Source organism: Botrytis deweyae, assembly GCF_014898535.1.
Source record: "Botrytis deweyae strain B1 chromosome Unknown BDEW_030, whole genome shotgun sequence".
Classification (NCBI taxonomy): Eukaryota; Fungi; Ascomycota; class Leotiomycetes; order Helotiales; family Sclerotiniaceae; genus Botrytis; species Botrytis deweyae.
This window is the reverse complement of record NW_024066237.1, coordinates 362,730-385,630: the sequence shown is the minus strand read 5'-3', so window position 1 is coordinate 385,630 and position 22,901 is coordinate 362,730. Positions and strand designations below refer to the sequence as shown.

Genomic DNA, 22,901 nt, shown 5'->3' with positions numbered 1-22,901 from the left:
AATCTTTACTGGTATCAAAGGGGTGGGCTTTGCTACTAGTATTGCACATTTCCGTGAGCTTCATCCTAGCTTTTATCATCAGCCAAACTTTGTGAGCAGGTCGATTCAATCTATCGGTCCCATCTTGAAACTCCCCACTACCCTCACTTATTGTGATCCCTACCACCAAGCAGACTGCACACCCTTCAAGTCCACTCGGGATATATGCCGACGATTGAAATATTCGTGATCTCCAAATTGAGTTTTCCTCGGCAAGCTGTCTCCTTCATGCATTACTACAGCGGTCAACATTGTTTGTTGAAGCTTCAAGCATTGTGGCTGTATACTTTACATACCTACCAAGTATTCGGAGAAATGGCAACCAATCATGTGTTGCCAAACTGAAAATTTTCCCATCTAAGACTTCCTCTGTCATATATTCTAAACCTCACCGACCTCAAGATATCCAGTAAGAGTATTGTGTGGGGCAATACTGCCTCGGGAGCGACAATAAGTCTCCACGAGGCTCCCACACGACACTGCTGATCTGAACACTATACCTTTCGGCAGATCAGATCCACCTTCATATCCGCGCTAAGGCTGTCTAGACACCTCTCGTTCCTGAAGACGAATGGTGGCTTTATTCACGCTTGTTGTATCTTCTATCTGATGTGTGGTGGATTAAGTTCCCTATTCGCAAAAGAAACCAGCACCGATTTAGACTGGTGGTAGATTTAAAGTGTAAATCGATTGGTCTAATGTCGTCGGGAACTTGCTGAGACCGATGCCATGATATTCCCAAGTCCGATGATCCTCAGTCTCATACTGAATGTCGTTTTAGTAATCTCATGATAGCATCAAAAGAGGCATCGGGGATTTATGCATGATTCGACGTTGATTTGGTTCAATTATTAGTGTTCCCCTCTGCTGCAATTTCATTTTGAAACTACCATATCGAATTGCCATTTCTCTTCGTATTCCTAATTCAGAATTCAATAGCCGACTTTGAATCTATATCTCTGCAAATTTTACATAATATGTCACCCACCCAAAGAAGATCACCACCTAATGACCCCGGCAGTCTTATGGGATTTCATTTTCCCTTGAAGATCTGGAGAGAGATTGGCGGCCGTGAATTATACCTAGCACGGAATCAGCCACTTACTCTCTCAACCAAAGGTGATGGAATACAAGAGATCATACTCGATTATGGAAGGAGTGTGGGCGGTATACCTTTCATTGAGACAGTCAATGTGACTAGTAATGGACGACCCGCTGTAGTGGATGTTGTGTACAGCGAAACAAGCGCCGGGGTTCACAACAAAAAGAAGGGTAAGCAAGTGGTAAAAAATTAGTGAAAGAAATATTAACTTCTTTTAGGAGATGGACCATTCTTTGGGCTGTCTAATGCAATGGATACTTATAGAGCAAAAACGCTCTTCTTCCCACCATCACATACCCCCAAGTTGATGGAGTTCAAACTGCCACAGACTTCTCAACGATATCAAAAGATCACTCTTGTAACGCCGAGTTGTTCAGTAGTGATCTCATCGATAGGATTCAGAGAAATAAGACCAAGAACACTAGGGGAGAGTCGTTTCGTGTCTTCAAACGACTTGCTTAACAAGATATGGAGAGACGGCGTCAATACTGTCGATCGATGCACAGTGGAAGCTGGAGAAGTACAAGAAATATGGGAAGTATGTGAATTTGGTACAAGGATATCGGGACAGAGATGGGCACCTTGCCGACACGGAACACGATGGAAGAACAAGGCAATCAAATTCAAAGTGAAGATCGAGTCCGGTGGAGCCAGCTGGGGTATTCATATGGTGGAAAGTGGATTGATTTTCTCCATAGATATTGCGTCAAGAAGACTATCGGCTTACGAAGGCACTTCCGATACCCCGCCCTCGATACTAAGAGGAGCATGGGACCTGCCCGGAAGTCTCGACTTGTTTGACTGGATTAGGATCGATACGGAAGCTCGAGGTTCGAATGTTTTGCTAAAGATCAATCATAGGAGAGTCGCGCATCTCAAGAGACTGAACATCAATTCATCGCCCGGAGGCGAGCCAAATACTGGTTCAGTCGCATTCGGCGGTCCCGAACATTACCTCGCAATCTATCGATCACTGGTCGTAAGAGACGTTAATGACAATATACTTTATGAAAATGACATGAGACTTCCTAACAGAGTCCGAGTGTTGGCGGATTTCCAAGTCGGAACAAATCAAATACCATGCACAGTCGATAGTGCAAAAGGTCATCGCATATGTTCTGCTGGTGATTTGTTCGTCATGGGTCGCTCTATTTACCATTCAACGGGGCATTTGGAAGCGGTCTTGGGGAGTCTATCGTTGCTTTCTAGTCACCAGGAGGCTGACGGATATCTCGGGAACGTAAGTCCAATACAAAAAACTTTCTTTGAAAATGAACGAAGTGAGCCTCCTACATATGCTTTCTTCTCCCTCACTCTCAGTTTTCAACTGCTGGTAGCTGTTAAGGATTATTGGATGTACTCAGGAGATTTCTCTATTGTGGAGAGGATATGGGACAAAATGGAGAAATCAATGAATTTCGCAATGATGTATGAAGATAGACGAGGATTAATCGTGGCACCGCCTAATATGTCAAGTAAGTATTTTACATCTCGATGTCATAAATAGGTTCTGACGATGAAACAGGAGATGTTATGTCATCCAGTATACTCATAGGCGCTACGTCCAAAGCAAATCTTGCATACTATGACGCTCTGGTTTCAATGAGTAAGATGTGTGGCATGTTCGGGATAGAAGATGAATACACACCTCGTGCCAATGCACTCAAAGCCAACATTTTGAAGAATTTTTGGCATTCAGAAACAGGTGTTCTGCGATTAAGTGATCGCATCCCACCAACAACAGTATCACACGAAGTTAACTCATATGGGAGAATTCTCGGTGTCATACCTCATATCGAAAGGTCAGACGAGCACTTGGGACTTTCAAGCAGTGGAGAACTTCCACGAGTAATTCGAGATACAGAAGACAGAAAAGAGGTAAAGATCGTGAGTCCTTATACTTGTGGAATGGCAGCAGAAGCATTGTTTCAGGCTGGTAAGGGATATGACGCGGTGGAATTAATTGAGAGTGTATGGGGTCCGATGGCAGATCCAGAAAGTTTGGAATACTCAGGAGGACATTGGAAAGAGATTAAACCAGACGGCCAGCCAACTTCATCCATAACATCCATGATGCAAGCACGGTCTACCTGGCCAGTATTTATTCTTCCGCAGTATCTAGCGGGAGTTGAACCATTGAGTCCTGGTTGGTCTCATTGGAAAGTACACCCAGTACTTGCAGGTCTCACGTTCGTGGATTACCGACTTTCAACGTCAGCTGGAGAAATTTCCGTGGCCATTCACATACATGAACCAAGTAGTACGGGAGAACTCACAGTATTTGTACCGAAAGGAACAGTGGCCGATTTATATCCACCGAAAGGTTGGATCTTCCTGGCATCTAGGAGTGTATGTGCGGAATATCTGGAGAAGAAGGTCGTCATAGGGCAAGATGAAGAAGTAATACTAAAGCTCTGTGTATCGCCTCAAGACAGGCAATCAGCGCCTGTTAGGCAAAGTTTGAGGCAACTGCCCTGGGAAGATTATGAACCCGAAACGCAAGAGGAAGAACCAAAAAGTCCAAGTTGTTTAAAGCGATTTGGGCGAAAAATGTTCAAATTACGTAGAGAATAGATTCAAGTTGAACAAAAAAACGTGTTCAGCTGTGGTGTTTTCTGGGGTGATTAGTTGTCGGAAGGGTCAACGTCGTAACCAATCAGATACTGGTAATCATCACCGATAGAAAGAAACCAATTATTGAATGACATAAAATTCGTAAGATAGGGTATATTAGAGCATAGAATGAACATTATGCGTGGCCACTAGCCCGGTTCATTGGGCCCCAATTCTCCCGGGGGTTGACTTGGTATCTCACTATCTTTTTTGTGTCTTTCTCCATTCCCAGCTTTTCGTCAAAAACTACTTCGAGCTTCTTTTTCTCGGTAGGCGGCGTATCCTTCCCATCGGTATCACCACTACTAGCCTCATCCTTGAGAGTTCCCTCCTGAGTCGTCGGAGCCTTTTTGTCTAAGCCCATTATATACCAGCCAGCGGTATTCTTCTTGATAACACCCTCTTTTGGTGGGAATTTCTGTCGTGCCCACTCTCTCATAATCTCCCAAATAACATCCCAAGGAGCATCGGTTTTGATACTACCACCCTTCGTATGACTTCTAGTAACTCTATAACCGAGATGTCGTAAAGCTCCTCGGAGTGCATTCTCATGGGGAGTCACGCAATGAATTACTTTGGCGAGCATTGATGGTATAAAGAAGAACGGATAGTGGTCAATGGCTGCAGGATCATTTTTGCCAGTCTTTGATGAGGCAGTTGGGGAGTCCGACATATCCTCTAAAGAAGGCAAATTTTCTTCGAGGGCCAATGTGAGCATACCTTCGATCCTAGCTGTTGTATGATATGTATCTTTGGAAACGTTGGGAAGACCGTCTAGAATTCTCTGGACAAATTCGGGTTGATGAAGCGGACCACCGTACATAGGTCCAGCGAGGTGAGTTCTCATACCACAATGAGCGCAGTTTTCGCCTGCTGATGGTCCCATGGAGTAAACATGTTTCCAGAAATGGCCATTGCCATTTTTATTGGGTGCAAGCTTGTTCTTTCCAACCATTTGAGTCGTCCATGCCCCACAACCAGTATCACAGTTATAAACCATCATAGTTTTGCCTGCCAGAAATTTGACATCGGAAGGAGACTTGTATATTCTAACAAATACTCGGGCGTAAAAATCGATCGAAAGAGACAGAAGTGGTTCCATTGCGAGACCGTATCGAGCGGCGGATGTAGCAATTGAATGCAAAATAAGTCTCAGACCACCCTCATGGCTATGCTGGCCCTTCACTGTAGTTCCCCCATAGAGAGAATATGCCTTTTCAGGATACCCATTTGAAGCCCATACACCGGCATCAGTACATGTAACACACAAAAGCCCTCCGTCGTCTCTAACTGCTTGTACCGCTGCGTCCAAAAACGGAGCTGCTGTGCCATAAGGATCTAAATCGATTACATCGTATTTCCTGCTGCCACTTCCATCTTTGCAATCATCACCTACAAGACTATACATGTGTGTCAATGCGTTGCCGGTCACAGCTTTGATCTTGTTTTCCAGCTTATTATGCTTCACATTGAGTTCGATCGTTTTCGTAGCTGCGGGCAAGAGATCATTCGCAGTGATTGATGTTGCAAAAGGAATTTCCTGAGCATATCTAAGAGCCCTAAGTCCAGTCGCAGATAAGGCATCGAGAATTTGGAACCTCGGATTGATAGGATTCGTGGGTTTTGTGGCTTCTTTTTCATTTTTAGTTTCTGGTCCTTCGGCTGCCTCAGTCGTTACATGGTTTTGTAAATCGCCGTTGGCCGCTGGGGCAGTGGACTTCATTTCTCCATTTTGACCATTTGGTGCCTCTTCTTTAGTCTCTGTCTCCATGTCGTTACTGGTATCCTCGGATTTTGCGACGGCCATTGGGAGTTCTACGGTCTCTCCTGTATTCTCAAGTTTGCCAGCCTTCCTCGGTCCATCGTGCCCTTCCTCAGCAGCCCTCTTTCTTTTCTTCTCCTTTTTAGCAGCATTCTTCTGTCTATCGCGCTCGATTATTTTCTTCTTCTTTTCCAATATGCTTTCTCCGTAGGCTTTAATTGCCAGGACGCTCAAATCTCGATTGAATTGTTGAATTGGATTGTAGAAAACAGACTGTACTTGATTTTGACCTTTAGGAGTCGTCTGTGGTACTTTGGAACCTTCTGCGGGTATCAGAATATGTGCGAGACCTTCTTTGACTGTAGTATATTCTTTCCCATCGTGAAGAATATGCTGATCGGCAGCGGGGGCAACTGATATATCAGGAAGAGTGGATTCCATGATTGAGGCTGAAAAAAATCTGTGATGTTTTAGTTGTCGAATACTCCCACTCTGTAGTCCAATGCGACTTCTTTTGAAGCAATTGACTGAAGCAAAAAATGATCGCATGTGTCGTCCCTACTACTCGTATTGTACGCAACAAATTGTATTGAGAACAAAAATCAAAATTCTGCCATTTAGGCGGTCGACTGAATGGTGTTAGCGTCATTTTAGCTGAATGGCATGTGGACACCAGGCTTTCGTAGGAACAACACGATGTCCAAACACCTTCTAGTCAATATTTGATATTGATATTATGAATGAGAATTGCTATTTACTTCATTCATCGTCAACCTCTTCTTTGATACACATGTTCTCTCCGAATCTAGAAGTTCAGGACAATGCACAAGCGTGCAGCATGTCATCGCGTTTGGCCTTGAACAGCAGGTGATCATAGAATTTCAGGTGTCCACGGAGTATATCTGTCGTGCCTTGAATTCCAACCCTTCGTATTGCTAGCTACTGGTACCCAAAGAAGAAGTTCCTATGATTGATAAATGTGAAGTGTCGGAGGGAAAGCGGGGAGTCTTTCGCTCCAGTCAATTGGTCAAAGTTGTTGACAAAGATAAGCGCCCAACCATTTACTTCTGTCCGCTAAACCACACTCGAGAATACATTCTCCCAATACTATGGTTCAGCGCTGAAGAACGGTTACATTGTATTCTTGCCATCCAATGAACAAATTGATACCAGGGATGAAATTACTCCGAAACAAAGACATGCATATCCGATCAAGGGTTTCTATATACTCTGCGGGCGCAAGTTGCGTCTGCGAAATATCTAAGCCCTGTTCCAATGGTAGGGCAGAAGTAAGCGTGCAAGCATCAGAGCTATGCTATTTGTATATGTGTAGTATTTTCTTTCGCTTTGGTCATTTTTCCTCTATTTTTTATTATTATGACATTCTTATCTATATAGCTCTTTTAATTTACTCGCAAAATTGTTCATTGCCTATCGTCTGCAATTTGCAATTGAAATCTATACTCCCTCTCCAAGCGAAGAGCTAATGGCGCGAGGAAATTTATGGAAATCTCGCTCGAAATCTGCCACAACTGTAGTGCCAATAGACACGGAGCTCTCTGAAAGGTTTGGGCTCTTCCACTTGAATCCAATTCCTGTACTTCCAAAGAATGGAGAGTCGCCTTATAGAATTGATATCGTGGCACTGCATGGCATAAAAGGCGATGCATTCAAAACATGGACTGAGAAGAACGAAGATGGTGTCAAAAACCTGTGGTTAAGGGATCAGTTGCCCAATGAGTTACCAGGTGCCAGAATATTCACATTTGGGTATGATGCGAATGTACTGTTTAGTCGAGGGACGGGTACGATAGAAGATTTTGCTACAGCTCTGTTGGAGGATTTGTTGAGGGAGAGAAGCAATGATAAACATCGAAAGCGTCGAATCATTTTCATATGTCATAGTATGGGAGGTATCGTTGTAAAGAAGGCGCTCATCAGAGCCTTCAACATCAAGCTTTACAGGAACATATTTGAGCTCACATCCGCCATTCTCTTCCTTGCCACTCCGCATATGGGCTCTGACGAAACTAAGCTACCTCTATTGATCTCGAAATTTGCCAATGGGCTTCTCGCGCTTCCAATGAGATTCAGTGGTCGTGTGAGAGATGAATTAATTACGCCTCTTTCGCGAGGGTCGTCAGTCCTGATAGAAACACAGGACGAATTCAAGAGATTGAAGCTATATGATGGGATTCGAGTTGCCAGTTTCCTAGAAATGGATATCTGCTCGGGATTAAAGGGGCTTGTGGTTGACGAAGAGAGTGCGCAGTTACACATTCCAGATGAGCGGGTGGTAAAAATGCATGGCTGTGACCATCGAAATATCTGCAGATTTAGTGGACCGGAAAGTAGTTCATACAAGTCGGTCTGGGGTATTCTGAAAGTATATGCGGATGAAGCTAGCAGCTGTAGGTTCTGTGCAAAAAAGCAAACGGCGATGTAGATGCTGACGTCTAATTTATAGTGGTTGAAGATGATCTCACCCCTGAGGATGAATGTAAGGAGCTCAAATCCGTATGAAGCCTCAATCTAACATATATATACAGCTGTATTATCCTCCATATACTACCCGGAAATGGAGCAAAGACGTCGCAATGCAAACAACGCCTACCCAGGTACCTGTACCTGGATCTCCCAACATCCTTCCTATCTTCGATGGAAAGACACACAACACAAACACAGTCTAATATGGATCAAAGGCAAACCAGGTGCAGGAAAATCCACACTTATGGCATATATACTGTCAAATTTCCGCAATCGCGATTCTCGCCATCTGGTACTGAATTTCTTCTTCCACGGTCGTGGTGCCCCTCTCCAAAAGGGGCCCGAAGGAATGTATAGGCAATTGTTGTACCAACTTTACTCTCAAGCGTCACCTATCCGCGAGCAACTCCGAAAGTCCTTTGCCGAAAAGAACGCGTCGAGACAAATAGAGAGTGTTTGTCTTTGGACTGAAGAGGAATTGAAAACATGGTTATTCAATTCAATCGTTTGGATTGCGCAATCAAGGCCGGTTACGTTGTTTGTTGACGCACTTGACGAAGCTGGCGACGACAATGCGAGGATGCTGATTGATTATTTCGATGACATGAAGAAGAAAGTGTCCCAAGATGAAGATGGTGGATCCTTGAGAATTTGCGTTTCTTGTCGGCACTATCCCAATGTCACCTTGAGTGAGGGCTATGAAGTTCTCGTTGAGAGTGGTAACAGCCAAGATATCCGAGATTATGTTCATGCCGAATTGAATTCCAGAGTCTTGCTTTGGGACGGGGATCCGGCCGCGACCCAAGGTAGGAAGAATATGGAAAAGGCGATTGTCAAGCAGTCGGGAGGAGTTTTTCAATGGGTGAAGCTTGTCGTTCCAAAAGTCGCCTATGAATTGAACGAAGGAGCGAGCTTGAATGACATCCGTGTTATGCTGGAGAAGGTACCAAATGATTTAGGACGTGTCTACAAAGATATTCTCGCTAATGTCATTAAAGCTAAATATCGATCCAAGACATTGTTGTTGATGCAGTGGATTTCACTAGCATTCCGACCCCTGAATTTAATCGAGCTTCGCTTTGCATTAGCATTGGATGGACCGCTTCAACATGGGCAAATCAGTTGCCGAGAGCGCGAAGAATTTGTCGAAACCGATACGAGAATGAAGATTTTGACAAAAAGCCTATCTGGAGGGCTTGTCGAAGTAGTTCTCTACACCTCCGGCCAATACATGGTACAATTTATTCATCAAACTGTGGTTGACTTCATGGTCTCTGACGGTCTGAAGTTCCTGTTAGCTTCCGTGGAAGAATCCAACCCTGGGAGGTTGTTGCAGCATGCAATGAAGCTTTCCGACGATGAGATCGTAGGAAGTCTTCATGATAGATTGGCAAGGGCTTGCACAAATTATTTCAAATCAGGAGAACTTACTCAGCAAGGAACATATGGAGATTTGTCGCCCGATGAATTAGACGCACAATACGATACATACGCTTTTGGAATTTACGCTCATGAGTCATGGTTGAAACATGCAGAGGCTGCTGAGAGACGGGGCATATTACAAGATGGCATTCTTCAGGATATTGAGACTTACGGTTTACTGAAAAGATGGCTCAACTTCTCTCATGCACCTCCTGAATCAAACTACTTCGGACATGATGCCCCGGACGAAGTGAGGTTACTGCACATCTTCGCTGCCGTCAATCTACAGGGCCCTAGTAGAACTCTTCTCGAAAGGGGCGTTTCCGCGATGGCTTCTAACTCATGGAATACAACAGCGATGCACTATGCTGCCGCTAATGGACATATCGAAATAGTTCGGATACTCATAGAAGCCGGCGCGAATGCATCTATAAGCCAACCAGATAATGACTACAATACCCCTCTGGATCTGGCCGCTAGAAAAGGGCATAAGGAAGTCTTGAAATTTTTACTCGAAAATGGCGCTGACATGAATGGAAACTCTGTAGGCGCCAATGCATTGCACACAGCTGCTAGGGCTGGAATGAAAGATATGGTTCAATTTTTGTTAAACGCTGGCGCACAAGTCAATGCAGCGAGTAACATCAAGGGAGATGCTCTGCAGAGTGCGTCGAGCGAGGGCAGGGTTGAGGTTGTCAAACTTTTGCTAGAAAATGGTGCCATTTTTCAAGGACACGAAGACTCTCTGTATGGTAATCCACTTTCGGCTGCAGCTCATAAGGGCAGCTTTGAACTTGTTGAGTAAGAATTTGCATGAACTAATTATCTAATCCTCTTCCGTGACACTAACAAGGTGCAGTTTATTCTTACAAAGAGGAATTTCGATCAACACCTCTGGAGGGCGCTACGGTAATCCACTCCAAAGTGCAGTCAATGCTCAGCATATTCATCCAAATATCGAGTTCATACGTTATCTCCTCTCTAAGGGTGCTGATGTCAATGCCCAAGGCGGACAAGATGGATCTGCTTTGCAAGCCGCTGTCAACAGGCATGGGCGGCCTCTCGAACCACATATGCTTGAAATCATACATTTGTTACTAGAAAAAGGTGCAGATGTGAACATTTCGGGTGGAACAGCAGGAGGAGTGCTTCAGGCAGCAGCTGCTAGTGGTCATGACAGACTAGTACAGCTGTTCATTGAACACGGTGCTTCGATCGATTCTTCGGATGGACTCTATGGAAGTGCTCTCACAAATGCTTGTTATCATGGACACAAATCTACTGTGAGGCTTCTCCTTAGAGCCGGAGCCAAATTGTATTCGGATGAGCTACCAGGGCTAAATACTCCATTGGAAGCAGCCGCCGAGGGAGGTCATACTGAAATCGTCAAAATCCTGCTCGACGCTGGAGCTGATGTTAGTGATAAAGGAGCAGACCGGATTGCTCTCCATTTTGCGGTTAAAGACAAGGTAATATTTGAACTCATACACAATCACGGGGCCAATATCAACGCTTTGGGGGGGCGATACGAAAACGTTCTTCAGGCTGCTGCAAGAGAGGGAAATGTGGAAGTTATGGCAATATGTCTAGATCACGGTGTCGACATCAACAAGACCGGCGGAGGATTTGGCAATGCTCTCCAGGCCGCCATACTTAGCGGAAGCCAGGCTTTTACATACTTGTTGAACCGAGGAGCAGACCCATTTCTGAAAGGAGGTAAGTTTGGCACTACCCTCCAAACTGCTGCATATCAGGGAGCAGTAGAAATAGTGAAAACACTGCTAGACTTGGGCCTCAGAGATGAGGCTTGTGGTTTCTGGGGCAGTGCTTTGGAGGCTGCTGAGCACGGGATAGGGAATTCGGCGGACAAGAAGGCCATAGTTGATTTACTCGTTGAAAGAGGTGGTGGTATTAGGTTACAGCCTCTCAACAGAAAGAGTTCTACAAGTCGGGAACAAACATAACTTGGAATTAATGATGAAAGACTAGTCCGCTTGATGGAACCAGTAACTGTCTACGAAAATGCAGGGGATATGCGCTACTTGTTTATCGTGGAATCTTGTTGATAAGAAATAAGCACATAGTATCCAACGCTTATCTACGATTCATAGATGCAAATTTACTTGTTAGCCATGGTACAACATAATGTGCAGTTTAGTCATTTAATTGACTTGGGATCTCTATAGAGTCTAGATTTAGATTGATACCCTATGCGGCGCTGAAATCGTTTCCTCGAAACAGATACGGATATGCATTAATCATGCACCTCTCTTAGCCATTGATAGCAATCCGAATTGTTTGTATGGACGCGATGATAGATATTTGGCTTGTATGAAACGCGGGTGGTATGGGTTTGGTGATGGTGGGGGTGGACTTCCTGTAACCAATGGCTATGCATGAATCGACCCAACCTGCGGCAGATAGGTAGCATTCGTCAATGCTTGAGGAATGGTTAGGTATGTATCGTCTGTGTCTAGATTTGACAAAATGATCGTCGCCGGATCCATGTCGGTATATCTGAATACCACATGATTTGGATAGCAAAGAGGCGTGTATATCTTCGGGGGCCAAGCCACTCTGTGTCCGTATAGATGCAGTCATTACATCGTTCCCCTCTCGGTGCGTTGGCGAAGTTCACGTACAAGAAGTATTTCGTAGGTATACGGGAGGCAAGGTTTTATGCAATCTAATAATAGCTAGCTAGCTAGCTAGGTACAGAGTACAGCAGACTCAAAGATTGACTGGCGGAGCAATACATTGACCTATCATTCGACCTCGATCGATCCACCATGTGTGGCTCAACTTTGGTTTGGGATGTATTGGTTCCTTGAAGATTACGAGCGAACCAATTATAGCAAGCTTTCATCCTTTTCCATGCCAACTAACGAAGGATGTTCCTGAGCTAATCTGCTTCGAAACACAATTTACTAAACCTAATTTCATATTAGTCTTTGGCGCAGTAGATCAGCCCAGTGGAAGAAATCATCCTCAAACAAACGGTTTTTTTCCTTTGGTATACTTTCACTTAATTTTAATCTTCACTTCACCCCCAAAAACCAAATTGTCGTAGATTTTATCCTTTTCCTCTTCATTTTTTGTTGTAAATTAATTACTCGTATATAAAACAAAACCATCAAAGTTCCCCCACGATCTTCCATAATACGAAACGAGTAATTGCACCAGAGTTTGGGAAATTGTGGCAGATTACTAGGTAGATTCCTTTCGCCAAACTTGAAGCCGGGTCGTGTTTAGGGGTCGAAGCGTGTTGTAAAATGAGTGTAAGTCCATAGTTTCACTTTCGTATCCTCGAGGTTTCAATCCCACGACAAGAGACCTCTCATTCTGCGATCTCTTCATTTGTGATATACATTTCAATTGAAAAGTTCTTGGAAGAAAAGATCAAATAATAAAATTACTCTGGAAGCAATTTACTAATAATCATGGCACAGTACGGGTTAGTTATTCACCTTCCACTCCATCATCTCCTATCAACGACCAGAAACATTTCACGGCTGGATTTGCGAACTTGCGACGATAGACACACTTGAATCCTAATACTAACCAGAATCATGTAGAAATAATTACGGCGGTGGTCAAAACCCGTATGCTCAACAAAATTCACCAGGCTATCCTCAATCGCCTCAATACGACAATGGAGCAGCCATGGGACGAGACTCTTATGGTGGTGAGCATTCCTGATCACACAACGACTATCATCCCATTAACATCAGAGTAGGACAAAATGTCGAGATGGCATCCTTAGCACAGAACGGAAGTCAGCCTGGAGAACAATATGATCCCAATGCTATTCTCAACCGATGTCGCCAAATCGACGTTGAAATCGACAATACTGCGCGAGGGATTGGAGCACTGGAAGCACTACGTGGTCGAATCAATAGAGAGGTTGATCAAGGCGGTATCACTAGAGACCTCGAGGATATTTCAGCCCAAACCATGGCGTCGCAGCGAGATATCATCGAAGAGCTTCGAAAAACCAAACTCATGCCAGATGCTGGGAGCGACATGAATACCAAACAAATCGGCAGAGTGCAACGCAAACTCAAGAAGACCATGGAAGAATTCAACGCGAAAGAGCAACTGATTAAGAATGCTGTTCGTGATCAAATGAGAAGAGAATATCGTATTGTCAACGCAGACGCCACCGACGAGGAGGTTGCTGCTGCTGTACCGGACTCAGAGCCCCAACAAATGTTTCAACAAGCTTTGATGACAAGCAACAGACAGGGACAAGCCAACACGACTTTGAATGCTGTCAGAGATCGAAACGCTGCTATCAAGAAGATTGAGCAAGATATTATACAAATCGCAGAACTGTTCTCACAGATGGAGAACCTGGTTGTACAACAAGAAGCTGCTGTGGTCAACATTGAAATGAAGGGCGAAGAAGTTGTCGAGAATATGGATAAGGGAGTTCAACAAATGGATACGGCAATTGTCAGTGCGAGATCAAGAAATAGAAAGAAGTGGTACTGCTTAGGTCTTGTTGGTATGTATCCCTTGCATCTCCTCCCATCCCTTACTTTAATCTTCCAATCACTAACGTAACATTTTACAGTCATCATTGTTGCCATTATCGCAATCGTCTTAGCTGTACACTTCACCAGTAACAAATCAAACGACAATACCAAACCTGCTGCCAAGAGAGCGGTTATTCCAGGTACCGACTTCACTACATCAGATAGACTTGTCGTACCAGGAGCGAGCTTCGTAGAATCAAGAATGGTGGTTGCAGGCAAGGATTGGAGTGAAGAAAAGGCAGTTGTTCCAGGTGCGGACTTCACACCTGTGGTTAGGAAGTGGAAGAAATTCATCGCATGAGTGAGATGAATTTTCGAATGAGAGGGAAATGATGTTTGTATATGGCAGGCCCAGTTGCGCTCTTGATGTTTCAATTTTCTTTTGTCTTTTCTGCGAACATGCATGTGGTACTGAACTCATATCAAATGAGCTGTGCATAAATAAGATTTGGGCGTATATGATGACTTTCCAGTTCAAGGACTGAAGAAGAGTAGGAAAGAGGAAACGGGAAGGGGAAAATTGTCCTTTCTAACACAAGCACGTTGAGATGAGACGTGCCTCGATACAAAACATTTCTTTGTGTAAGAATAATAGGTTTATATGGGAGGAAAAATTATATACCATACTTTACTTTACTTTTCTCTAGTTGCAACAACCATCATGTTGCGTTCATTCGCTTCGTTTGATATAGGGGTTGGGGAGCTCTCCGTTTCCTTAGTTTTGAGAGGAGAGGGTGGGATTGATGTTTATATAGAATATTGTAGTGTTGCTTTTAATATACGGTAGCTTTTTGTAATGAATCTTAACTGAAATTTATCTGAAGTTTGGTTATGCTTGTTTTGTGGGTTTGTGTTCTCGAGAGATGAATAGTTTGATATTGTATCTGCTGTTTTGGTTTTGGATGAGAAGTTCTACTTGTGAGTTTAGTTTTTTGTGTTTCAAGTTGTTGTGTTTTTTGCCTAGGCTTTGATCATCTTGTTTCACTCGTACTCGTTGGTAGAACTACGGATTCATTGCATTGCATTGCATTGCTTCATCTCATCTCATCTCGTCCATCTAATACTTTCCTACTCTTCACATAATCTACCTATACAGTTCTTCAACTTTTACATTTCCGTTGTATCTCACACATTATATCTCACATGTTTATACATCTCCCTCTATATATCTTTACTTCATCCCTCCACCCAATCATTCCATTTACTCACTTTCCATTCTCAAGTCTTCACCCCCCCCTTTTCTCTTTTATCTCTTAGCTCGAAATATTGGATAAGCTGACTGTCTAGGTACTTGGACATCGAGTAGATATTCACTCCTCGCTACTCGCTACTCGCTAATCGTCATGTCATTTCATCTATCTATAGCACATACAGCGTATTCACTCACACCCCCTTCGGTTAACCTGAATTAATTCACACATCTGTATTTCCTCGGTTAATTGACAGTTAATAGTCCCTTCCAAGGTTATTTTCGATCTCACATTCACTGCCAGATATATGAAGAAGAAGAAAAAAAGGGTGGGTAGATGCGAGATGTGAGTAAGAGATAGGAATTTTTTTACCTACCTAGGTATGTATACGTATACCTGAATGCCCCTCCTATATCTGCGATTTTCTCCATCTCATTGTTATCTCATCGTATTTTCTTTTTTCAATTCATTTTTTGAGTGATCTGTTTCGTTGGTTTATTACTTATCTTCATTTTTACGGTTGTTATTGTTGTTGTTGTTGGATTTTTGTTTAGACGATGTAGTGTATTCGTCCCATGATATCATATTCCACCTCATCATCCCATCTCTTCACTTTCTTCTAAAATCTCGATTCTCAATCTCGATTCTGAATCTCAATCTTATTCTCATCCCCTCGCCTCATTGTTTCTTTATAAAACCCTCATCTCTATCCAATTATCTCCCCTCAACCATTATCCATCATCCATCATCCACCAACCACCTCCTCCCATTCCACCTTTCAACCACGGTAGAACTACCATCAGTATTACCCTCTCCAGCTTATCATTCCCTCCCCAAATCTAGATCCAAGCCCCACTTCCCCTTCTACTCCCACTCCCACTCTCACTCCCTTCCATTTCCTCCCCCATTCCCATCCCGCCTAATATCAACATCCAAGTCCCAATCCCTCTTCCATGTCCACCACAAATCTAGATCCAAATCCCACTCCCCCTTCTACTCCCCCTCCCCCTTCTACTCCCCCTCCCCCTTCTACTCCCCCTCCCCCTTCTACTCCCCCTCCCCCTTCTACTCCCACTCCACATACACCTAGGTACGTAGGTACGTAGATAGATAAAAATCCATCCCCATCTAACCTCTTCTCCCATCTAACCTCTTCTCCCATCTAACCTCTTCTCCCATCTAACCTCTTCTCCCATCTAACCTCTTCTCCCATCTAACCTCCCATCTAACCTCCCATCTAACCTCCCATCTAACCTCCCATCTAACCTCCCATCTAACCTCCCATCTAACCTCCCATCCACCCACCTCCTTCCGATATACATTCGCTCCAGAACCTACCACATACTTAACCTTACTTATTTAAAACTCACTAATCATCTTATTAGGTACCTAGGTACTACTTTGATAATTTCCACTTATATATGTACAGTATGCCCAGGTGTACTTAGTATGTCATACCATCTATTCCCATCTCTTCTCATCTCATCTCATCTCATCTCATGTTACTTCCCTCTAAACACAACAATGTATCATACTCACGGGATTCCATCATACATATCATATCGCATTACATCGCATTACATCACATCGCAACACATCGCAACACATCGCATCACATCACTCATAATTACAATCGAAGTATAATGATTCAAACCAAAGTAATCCATGCACGAAATTAACCAATATAAATTATCTCACACCATTTGCGCTATGAGTACCGCTTAAACCTTTAACATTAAGAGCTAAACCAACCGTCCTGTCCGTCAATTCCCATACCTAACATACTGATCTGATACCTCGCTCCATGTCCTCCCAATCCCGCCTCGCTTAAACCTTCATGTCATGTCTATTTACCATGAAATATTAATATGATATTGCGCCTGTGATATACGCCTATGATAATCCGTATCATGCTATGCCGTACTGTACCGTGTCATTGTGTTGCCATGTCGTAAATGTATGTATTAGTTAATATATGCAACTCCACCTATCCCAAACCCTTTTCGCCCGCCCAAAGTAAAAATCCATTCGTATCCAGTCTTAGATATCAAGAAGCTTCAAATGCTTCTCCTTCTACCTCCCGCTCTCTCTGCTCTTCTTCCGCTGACTGCAATCCAGCTATCGCCATATCTCGTTCTTCGTCTCGTTCTTCATCTGCTTCTTCTCCATCAAAGTTGTTCAAACCCGTCTCTCCCATATCCCAACCCACACCACCAATAACCTTACGTAGAATGTCCATCCGTTTATCGAATCCCTCAAGTATTTTGTCCAAATCCAAATTCGCAATCTCTTTTTCATTCATCTCGTTGATTTCCTTTCCTTTCCCCTTCTCCCGACTCCCACTCAACTCCTTGTCCCCTTTATGAACGGGTATTCCCACCCCATCAATCCTCAACATCAATCCACCTCCCTTCTCCTTCTTCTCTCCGCCCTCCTCACCCACACTTTCGAAAATCGGTGCTTTCCCAATCTCACATCCCATAACCTGCCATTTGTCACTCAGACTTTGTGCTCTGACTACTCTATCTCCCGTTTCGTTCATATCGACAATAATAACTCTTTCCTCTCTCTGCTTCCCCTGTGTATCCTTGTTTTCCTTCTTCGTTGCTACTATTGATTTTGAGCTTGAGCTCGAGCCCGAGGTTCTTAATTCCCCAGAACTCTTGTTCGTCATGGAATTACTATTTGAAGTATCTGTATTGGACGCATCCGGTAAACTTCTCAAACAAGCCTCTTTCAATTCCTCACAATCCTCATCATCCGAAAATATGTAATGGATCTTACACGGATGGTGTGTTGTTGGCGTTTTCGGATTTCCATCTCCATCCTCAACTCCCATAGTCGAATCTGTAATCAATGTGAAGTATCCAGCGAAAGAGGTAACTTCTTCTCTAGGCATCTGCGAGCCGTCTTGTGAGTCAGATGGTTGTTGAATATGTACTAAAGGATCTGCGACATGCGGAGGATATTCTGGCATCTCGGGGAATGGTTCTCCATATGTGTATAATTCTTCTGCAGTAGGTGAAACGAGCCGACGTTGGTTATCGGGAGAGATATTTCGGGTATTTCTAAGTGAAGTAGTCTCTTCAGCAGTAGGTGAAGCAGATAATCGATGGTCTTCAGCAGAAAGATGTCGAGCCTCTCTTGGTGAAACAGAATATCTAACTTCCTGCGGAGAATTCGACAGATACTGAGGATTCTGTGGAGAACTAGATATCGAAATGTTTCGAGGAGAAGTGGAGATACGAAGTGTGTGATCCTGAGCTCGAGAGGGTGGAGGATCAAGAGAATCGGGTTCATTTGTAGACATGATGGATGGATGTATACTTGACTCTCCCGTTTGCGTGCAGTTGCGTTTTGTTGGGAAAGATGACGGAGAGGCGGGCTTGGAGTAGTTGTGTGATGATGGATATTGGTTAGCAAGTCGTCTTGGTATATTTGTGCATATGCCGTGCAATGTGATCGCGGGGATTCTTGATAATTACAATATCTTTAACAAATTACGAAGAGTTGCGAGAAAGGTTGGAGCTTGAGCTCCGGATGATTGATTGATAGACGCATTATCGATGGCTTGGCGTGTGTCTTATCTTATCGACACGTGATCTCAGATGAGGATGTTGAGGATCTAGACCTTCTCTATTGTACAGCAGCGAAATAACAGACGGGAATTGACCACCATTCGAATGAACTTCAACAACTAAAATCTCTTTTCGATATAATATTAAATAATAAAAACACTTACTAACAATACAAATAAGATTCAAATTTTCGTTTACTTTTTTCAAGTTTCAATATTTAATTTGAAATGAGTTTATAATCTATTAAAAAAGTCCTTGGAAAGAGGACTCAATTTCCACCTGTTTTTTCGCTTACATAGAGCTTACCTCTTCATACCATCAATAAAGCAGACTTCACTTTGCAACTACATTTGAACTGATACTTGAAGAGTATATTTCTCTATTGCATATTTCATCTTCCTATTAAACTAAATGGCTCTCCTGCTATGCTCAATATAAACACCTCGAGCATATATATCCATCCATCAATGCCATCGCTTCCAAAAAAAGACTCTTTGCGCCAAATATAATATCCGCTTTCGTATTGCTTCGTAAAATTACACAAGGCTGTGTGAGTACATAATATACAATGTATTTTGCTTATGTATTGCGTCCGCTTCTTATCATCAAAAGTCTATCAAACTAGAAGAGTAAAGATACCACCCCCAACAGCAACCATTGTTATAGCGAAACCACCAACGAAAACTCTAGCCCATTCAAATGGAGCAGGACCTCCTGATCCGGCAGATTTTTTCGACGAGCTAGTCGCCGATGATGTAGACGTAAATCCATCCTCAGCATTCAATCCCGTGGCAGTGGGATTGTACGTTGCTGCTTGACCAGTTCCAGTCGCAGTCGGTGTTACACCAACTCTTGGAATTCCAGAAGCTGTTTGTGTGACAGCTTCCTCATTTGGTGCACTCGATGCACTTGGGATAGCTGCACCTGCGCTTGCAAACGGTACGATATTGGATCCAGTAGCGTCAAAATCGGTTTGGGCAAGTCCGATTCTGTTATTTTCGAGGTCGTAGACAGCGTATGCTGATCTCAGGAACGTATCACCGAAAAGCGTGGGGTTTGAACCGGCGGCTTGAATACCGAGTTGACAAGCTGGGTCACCGTTGTCGTAAGTTGGTGTACGACCATCGCTTGTAGTGAGAGGTAACACGAGTTGTGATACATCCACCTTGATGGTGGGACCACCCACTCCCCCAAAACCGTAGTTTATGCTACCAGTCTTCTTGGCTAGAGCACATGGAACTACTACCGCACCAAGTTGTTGAGAGACTGTTGCTCCAAGTTCTTCAAAAACAATAGCTGCAACGTCATCAGGTAGAAGGGTAATGGTGGTTCCAGAATCGAGGATTGCTGGGCGAGCAAAATTGGTAGGGGTCAATTGATCAGTTCCAGATGAGGATTGAACTGAGAGAGAAGTCCAAGCTACAGTAAAGGATGTTACTGATCCTCCACGAGAACTTGGGTAGACATTGACTGTGACCAAATCACCAACATATTTCTCTGTATCAATACCGCCAAACAATATTGAGCCAGTACTTGATTCTGTCTAGACATCAGCTCTGTTCTCATAATGATTCCATGAAAGGTATAACTTACGTAAATCATCCAACCACAAGCTATAGGCATTTGTCTTGATCAATCCTGAAGAGACCATTACATTCGGTAAGTTTGGGTACGTAGTCCCATTTCCAGTCTGAATATTTGCTTCGGAGCTGTTGTACCCAATACCCATAATTCCAATTGAGATAGAGGTATCTGTAGCCAAACCCATCGTGAAGCCTTTAACAGTTGCTCCACCAATCGAGAATGTATCTTGGAAATAATCCCCAGTGGATCCAGTTCCATCTACGTATGAAATATTGAAAGCATCTTGGTCTACGTCGAGAAAAGTCTTGGACGCAGAATAATCAACTAAAGGATGTTAGCAAGCCGCCATGATAAATTTACTTTAGAAGTATAGATATACATACAACTTCCACCCGGACATCCCCCATCTCTAGTATCCTCACATATGCTCGCACTCGAACTCGGCACCCAAACATCAGAACTACCCGTATCGATTTGTAAACTCAGTGCCTGTGCCGGTGTCCCCACTGTAACATTTGCATAATACAATCCACTAGTCACAGCATTTCCCAGATTGGCCGTAACTGTATCTGCCCTTTCTGCAACTCGCATCACCTGTCCCATACCTCGTCGCTGGAGGTATTGTTGACGCCTTTGTAATTGTTCTGCTTCATTGGCATGATTTTTGGCGATTGACATCTGAACGGTGTTTGCACCTGCAGAGCTCAAAAGCGAAGAGCTCAGCAGTAAACTTGTGAGTATTGTAGACCTCGCCATGTTTGCGGTGTTTTGGGTATTATCGATAGAAAGAAGATGGCGGAAGAGAAGGTGTAGGAGGTCGAGGAGGAGGTCGAGGAGGAAGAGAAGGAGGAAGAGGAGGAAGATAAAAGGCAAATTCGTGAATGGCCAAGGGAAAGAAAGAAGATTGAGGCTGGAAATGAGTGAATCGTATGTATTTTCTTTCGTCACAGCGGCTGATGGCGAGGTGGAGTATGATAGTATTGTAAATTGTACCGTGGTTTCCTTGTCCCTCTATCGTGATTGGATCATTTGAGGGCAACTAGGTTGAGACGGCAGCACTATCCTCTTCCAAGGTCCCGTACTAGGCAGCCAGCAAAGTAAGCTTTGATAGCTGTGGAAGCTGCTTTCTTTCCTTAAATCAAGGTTAATTCAACCCAAAGTCAACCCAAAGTCCTTGTTTAGTGCAAAGTCAATGGGATGGGCCAGCTCGGGAAGGAAACGGGAAAAGCGCAAGACGGCAGAAGATCTTGGAATATTAGTAATAATGAATGTTCTCTGGTGTACCAGTATTTGTATTTGAAATTTTGAATAGATGATAAAATTAATGAAATTGAATGGGTTAGGAAATCTAGATTTCCTAATTTCAAGAAGGAGCCGTATCGTTTAATTGAACCGTTCCATACAATCTCTCTCTCATTGGGGGTGTACGAGTACAATACTTTGTACAATTGTACGGAGTAACCTCTCTCCCTCTCTCATGTACCCAGGCGGAAGATCTTCTATTGAAATCGTACGTACCTAGTAGGTATTTATGCACGCAATCTGATACCCAAAAAGTAACCAAAAAAGATAAAAAAAAATTAGGACCCTAGATTTCATTGAGACAATGTCATTGAAAATTGTGGTTTTGATGGAGAGCCTCAATAATAGGTAAGTATCTTTATCTTTTCCTTTCTTTCTTTCTTTCTTTCCTTTCATCTGTTCACAGGCAGTCTCTATCCAGTATCGACTATCTAGATACTCGTAGGTAAATTCCCAAATAGAATACATCCAAACTTTTACTCCTTTATTCTTCCGCCTCCCCAGCCATCATGAATGATGTGATGCTGCGTTCCAGATTTTGAAAGAGGCGCTTTGTAAAACGGGAACCAAAGAAACGTGTCCGTAGAGCCAAGATTTGAGACTCGTTGTCACTCCGTAATGGTTTTCCCGTTTCTAAAGGGAGATGTAGGGCTTAGAATATCCAATCAAATATGATGACTGCTCTCCACGTCTGACATTCCTATTCCTTTCGTCCAAATACACTCAGCTAGCTGAACACAAATTAGTTCTCCGCATAGAGATACGTACATTCCGCCACAAGTCATGTTGTACGCAATCACACAGTCGTGATCTTCCCCAAGTAACAAGCCGTTGCAGTTTACCACAGCAAACCATACCACATATAGCATGGGACTATTTTGATACGCTCATTCATCCCGTCACAACATTTGAAGTATCACCAGATCAACGACATTGTTAACAGCTCTACCAGGATTCTTTATTTTGCCCCTCGACCCTCAAAACCCCCCCGGATTAATCGGCAACTAGCCGTGCACTGCACTGCCTTCTCCCAAAAAGGGATGTGGAAAAGGCTTGGCGAAAGCTTGTAATGAAAGGAAATTGTGTGAGTGCGGCGGTTAAGTGAGACACACCGTTATGAATAGTTTTGGTGAGAAGTATTATTCGATGAGGTGACTGATAATACAAGTGCCTACCTACCTCATATCATGTATCATCCCAGATATCGAAGAGTCCAATAGCCGATTTCACTCGGTGAAAGGGAAAGGGGTGACAAAAGAGAATGTCATCGAATATCTGATGGAC

General features: G+C 43.5%; 6 protein-coding genes across 6 annotated transcripts; 3 read left to right on the top strand and 3 right to left on the bottom strand.

Moving 5' to 3' along the window:
* Nucleotides 1–1,016: 1,016 nt before the first annotated feature.
* Nucleotides 1,017–3,715, top strand: EAE98_009766 (uncharacterized protein; the record flags this gene model as incomplete). The annotated part of the gene is made up of 3 exons (XM_038957387.1): nt 1,017–1,311; nt 1,360–2,616; nt 2,667–3,715. The coding sequence occupies 3 exons, from the start codon at nt 1,017–1,019 to the stop codon at nt 3,713–3,715; spliced, it is 2,601 nt and encodes an 866-aa protein (XP_038806326.1).
* A 175-nt stretch (nt 3,716–3,890) lies between these two features.
* On the bottom strand, nt 3,891–5,957 carry EAE98_009765 (uncharacterized protein; the record flags this gene model as incomplete). Its single annotated transcript, XM_038957386.1, has 1 exon — nt 3,891–5,957. One exon carries the CDS (start codon nt 5,955–5,957, stop codon nt 3,891–3,893), a length of 2,067 nt encoding a protein of 688 aa, XP_038806325.1.
* Nucleotides 5,958–7,002: 1,045 nt separating this feature from the next.
* On the top strand, nt 7,003–11,389 carry EAE98_009764 (uncharacterized protein; the record flags this gene model as incomplete). Its single annotated transcript, XM_038957385.1, has 4 exons — nt 7,003–7,927; nt 7,984–8,016; nt 8,066–10,226; nt 10,285–11,389. The coding sequence occupies 4 exons, from the start codon at nt 7,003–7,005 to the stop codon at nt 11,387–11,389; spliced, it is 4,224 nt and encodes a 1,407-aa protein (XP_038806324.1).
* A 1,308-nt stretch (nt 11,390–12,697) lies between these two features.
* Nucleotides 12,698–14,264, top strand: EAE98_009763 (uncharacterized protein; the record flags this gene model as incomplete). Its single annotated transcript, XM_038957384.1, has 5 exons — nt 12,698–12,703; nt 12,875–12,879; nt 13,001–13,110; nt 13,162–13,932; nt 14,002–14,264. The coding sequence occupies 5 exons, from the start codon at nt 12,698–12,700 to the stop codon at nt 14,262–14,264; spliced, it is 1,155 nt and encodes a 384-aa protein (XP_038806323.1).
* A 2,936-nt stretch (nt 14,265–17,200) lies between these two features.
* On the bottom strand, nt 17,201–18,463 carry EAE98_009762 (uncharacterized protein; the record flags this gene model as incomplete). The annotated part of the gene is made up of 1 exon (XM_038957383.1): nt 17,201–18,463. One exon carries the CDS (start codon nt 18,461–18,463, stop codon nt 17,201–17,203), a length of 1,263 nt encoding a protein of 420 aa, XP_038806322.1.
* Nucleotides 18,464–19,347: 884 nt separating this feature from the next.
* Nucleotides 19,348–21,071, bottom strand: EAE98_009761 (uncharacterized protein; the record flags this gene model as incomplete). Its single annotated transcript, XM_038957382.1, has 3 exons — nt 19,348–20,270; nt 20,325–20,639; nt 20,699–21,071. 3 exons carry the CDS (start codon nt 21,069–21,071, stop codon nt 19,348–19,350), a joined length of 1,611 nt encoding a protein of 536 aa, XP_038806321.1.
* Nucleotides 21,072–22,901: the final 1,830 nt, after the last annotated feature.